At 39.9% G+C, this 4,283-nt stretch overlaps 2 protein-coding genes across 3 annotated transcripts; both read left to right on the top strand.

The window, feature by feature from the left end:
* The first annotated feature begins 204 nt into the window (after positions 1-204).
* LOC120679469 lies at positions 205-2,380 on the top strand. Of its 2 annotated transcripts, XM_039961066.1 has the most exons (7): positions 205-241; positions 307-387; positions 632-751; positions 853-1,048; positions 1,134-1,214; positions 1,310-1,393; positions 1,477-2,110. In XM_039961066.1, exons 3-7 carry the CDS (start codon positions 743-745, stop codon positions 1,914-1,916), a joined length of 810 nt encoding a protein of 269 aa, XP_039817000.1. In that variant the 5' UTR covers positions 205-241; positions 307-387; positions 632-742; the 3' UTR covers positions 1,917-2,110. The 2 variants fall into 2 exon arrangements, with proteins under 2 accessions (XP_039817000.1, XP_039816999.1); XM_039961065.1 differs by having other exon boundaries at positions 307-751; positions 1,477-2,380.
* Positions 2,381-2,726: 346 nt separating this feature from the next.
* LOC120679542 lies at positions 2,727-3,629 on the top strand. The gene is made up of 2 exons (XM_039961152.1): positions 2,727-2,966; positions 3,059-3,629. The coding sequence occupies exons 1-2, from the start codon at positions 2,883-2,885 to the stop codon at positions 3,527-3,529; spliced, it is 555 nt and encodes a 184-aa protein (XP_039817086.1). The 5' UTR covers positions 2,727-2,882; the 3' UTR covers positions 3,530-3,629.
* Positions 3,630-4,283: the final 654 nt, after the last annotated feature.

Genomic DNA, 4,283 nt, shown 5'->3' on the forward strand with positions numbered 1-4,283 from the left:
CTCACGAGATTGCTCCTAATGTACCGGTTAGTAACACCAACCGGTACCTAAGGCTCATCCATAGACACCGGTTGCCTATGGATGAGCCTTAGGTACCGGTTGGTGTTATCAACTGGTACCTAAGGCTTGTCCATAGGTTCCATCTAGTATAGGTACCGGTTTATCTTCATACCGGTACTTTTGAGGTGGACCTTTGGCGTGTTTTCTAGTAGTGGATCATTCCACATTGGTGCTACTGCAGGTTAGTTCAATTTTTATATACTTTTCTTCTTCGCAATGGATGATTAATGTTATGGCATATTGTAGGAATATCACGCACCCCACTTTCGGCTCTGCTGCATGTGGATGGAACTGCAGTTTTCAATGGAACTACTGGTGTTGGTGGAAGTGAGCAAATAGACGTGCCCGAGAATCTCTCTCTCTCTCTCTCTCTATATATATATATATATATATATATATATATATATATATATATATATATATATATATATATATGTGTGTGTGTGTGTGTGTGTGGGGAATATAGATTTCAATGCGCTTTCGATGGTACCCACGTTTGAATGTTGCAACCCACTATATATCCAATTTAGATAAGTTTAAAATAATTTTAAAATGCTATGCATGGTCATAGGACTGTCAGACACCCCCCTTTCGGCTTTGTTGCATATGGATGGAACTGCAGCTTTTAATGGAACTGATGGTGTTAGTGGAAGTGAGCAAATACACGTGCCCATGAATCAACATGACACCGGTTTGTCCAATGATTACAGTTAATTTATAATATGTATACATTTCAATGTGCTTCATTTCTTCTATTCCATGTGATCTTCATTTTCTTTTGAATTGTGACAGATAATGTTGTCACAGTCTCACCTGGTAGTGCAAGAAAGCAGGAAAAAAGAGAGGGAGCGAATTAGGTTTGCAACCATGTCCATTGAGAAAAAGACTGAAAGGAATACCAAAAAAAGAGAAAAATATAATATTACGAGAAGTGAAAAGATAGTCAGAACTAATGAAGGAATACGTCAGAAGAACAATTGTTTGCCAGGTATAACATGGTCCTGTACGTTTTTTTCTTATAGGCTGGATATATTGTTTTGCCAAGAACTATAACTTTTAGCCTACAATTTCAGGTGAACAGAGAAATGTGGATCGAGAGGATATGTTTGACTCAGGCCTATGGGAACCAGATGATCCGATGCATGGAGTTGAAGGTATGATTATTTCTTGTAGCATGCCTATCTAATACACTTTGATAATTTATGATTAATGAATAATGAAGTGACTTGTTGTTTGTTATATTTATTAGAACATGATTTAGATGAGCAGAACCCAGTGGATTATGGGCCTGCTAATACAGAGGACGATGAGGCACGCGTATTCCATCACCAGGGTTAGTTGCTGATCCGAATGAACTCACTAATATTAATATGTCTTTAGCGATTATAATAAATATATATCACAATATACACGCAGATTTCCAGTACGAGTATGCTGTGGATGCTGATATTGGATTTAGATTTTCGGATCCATATGATGCAGTGTACAAGGATCTTCCGAAGAAACACCATGTTCTGAAAAAGCAAAAAGCCTATCAATTTTGCCATGCAAAGAGGTTCCCAGGTGAAGGGCCGGCCTTCTGTTGCAGGAAAGGGAAGGTTAATATATATATTCCAGAGATACCGGCAGAGCTCCGCCGCTTGTTCGCCAGTCAGACTGACAGGGATGCAAAATATTTTAGGAAGCACATTCGGTATTTTAATAGTCACTTCTCATTCACAAGCTTTGGAATTTCCATTGATCATAATCTCGCATCTGCAAGAGGTATTGGTGTCTATTGTTTTAAAGCACACGGTCAGATATATCATAGGTTCGATCAACTTGTTTCTGGTGGGAGAGGGCCTCGCCATATGTAGCTATACTTTTATGACACCGATGAGACCATTGCACATAGGGTCAAAAGGTCGCCTAAGCTTGATACTTCAATGATCCGGTTGATTTTGAGGATTCTGCAGAACAACCCATATGTGCTTCTATTCAAGAATCTCGGTTCGGTGTCTAATATTGCAGAGTACAACATTGAACTTAATACAAGCATATCTATTGATCAGAGTAGATATAACGCCCCTGGAATGGATCAGGTCGCTGCTATATGGATGGACGGTAATGACCCTCAACAAAGATTTTCTCGCAGCATAATAATATATGGCAGAGAAGATCGACCTCAATATGTCAGGGCGTTCCATGGTTGCTATGACCCGTTGGCCTACCCTCTGTTGTGTCCTGCTGGTGAGACTGGATGGGAGCATAAACAAATTGAATATCAAGATCCACCTCCTGCTAATCCGAAGAGAAAATATATGAAGCGTAAGAAGCAAGGTTTGTTTGGTATTTTCCAATTATCTTTAAATATGGTAGATAATATTATTGAATATTTATTGCTATTTTGGAGAGTAAACATATATTATCTCATTCACAGATGATCTTCCTGATGGGGAATCAGGTGCAGTTCAGTTGCAGCCTCCTAAAAAGGGAAAACACCAACATTCAGTATATTACAATTTTAATGGGGAAGACCATGATATGGATGAGCAAAGTGGGGACGAGGATGATCCCAATGATGAGCTCGATGACGCAGGTTTGAACACACTTTCCATTTATTGTTTTATATTATGTATTAATTATACATGTATTACATATGAAATTATATTAAGCAATGATATGGACTCACTTTCCAACACTCTCTACATCTAACAGCTGGTGGAGGATCTCGGCGTCACGTCACTGCAAGAGAGTACTATTGTTTCAAGCTACAGATTCGTGAAGGTCAACTCAATGTGTTCTTTCATGCTGGTCGGCTCTTCCAGCAATTTGCAGTAGATATGTATGTCAGAGTTGAGTCAATGCGTCTAGATTGGTACGTGAAGCCAGCAAATCAGGCTATAATTCGTGCAGATTTATATCAGGTGAGCTCTGATTTAACTATGAGCCATCAAGTCTCAATTGAATGTAATTCCATCAATTAGCATCTAAAATTTTACAATTCTTATGTGGTAAGGGTCTTCTTGACACGCTCGCCGTTGGAGAGGCTGATGCTTCGAAGGCTGGGCTCAGGGTTGTTTTGAGTAAGGATTTTCCTGGTAGTGATCGTGATGTGCAAAGTAGGTTCATGGATGCAATGACACTGGTTACACGGTATGGGAAGCCAGATTTCTTCGTAACAATGACATGCAATCCGTATTGGGATGAGAAAGTTGTAGAATTGCTGCCACGGCAGACACCCCAAGATCGACCTGATGTTGTTGCGAGGGTGTATCATGCTAAGTTGTTGGACCTTCATGATTTTTTGATTAAAAAGGGTCACTTGGGCACGGTTGCTGCATGGGCGCATGTAACAGAGTTTCAGAAGAGGGGCCTGCCACATGAGCACTTTCTGCTGGTTATGGAGTCCGGGAGTAAGCTAAAGAGTCCTGATGATTATGATAGATATATTTCAGCTGAACTTCCTGACAAGAAAAAGTATCCTTAGTTACATAAGCTTGTATGCAAACATATGATGCATGATCCATGTGGAGTTCTAAACAAGGACTGTCCATGCATGGTTGATGGTGAATGTCGCTTCCGGTACCCTCGCGCAGTTCAGTGAAACTACGCAGCAAGGAAAGGACTCTTATTCAGTGTACAGAAGATGAGAGGATGGGCAGAAAGTGAAGGTGCGTAAGGAATGGCTTGATAACCGATGGGTGGTTCCTTATAATCCAATCCTGCTGATGAGGTATAACTGCCACATTAATGTAGGGATTTGTTGCAGTATTAAGTCTGTTGAGTATCTGTACAAATATATATATATATATATATAAAGGGCATGATCGCGCATCTTTCTCTCTTGAGCCTAAGGGCAATGGGAAGAAAGTAATCAATGAGATAAAACAGTACAGAGATTCTAGGATGATAACTGCTATAGAGGTTGTGTACAGATTATATGCATTTAAGTTGTATTCTATATCTCCACCTGTACTGCAGATGCAGGTGCACCTCGAGGGTATGCATATGGTTGCCTATAAGTCTACTGATAACCTGAATAATGTTATGCAGTCTGAAAAATCATAGAGATCCATGGTTACAGAGTATTTCAATGTGAGTAGATCAAACCATGCAGCTCGCCAATATCTCTATAGAGAGTTTCCTGAGCACTTCACCTGGAACAAGTCAAAAAAGTTCTGGAAGCCTAGGAAGGTTAAAAGGATTCAGATTGGTAGGTTGGTCTATGCAAATCATGCCGA

Source organism: Panicum virgatum, chromosome 6N (genome assembly GCF_016808335.1).
Source record: "Panicum virgatum strain AP13 chromosome 6N, P.virgatum_v5, whole genome shotgun sequence".
Lineage (NCBI taxonomy): Eukaryota > Viridiplantae > Streptophyta > Magnoliopsida > Poales > Poaceae > Panicum > Panicum virgatum.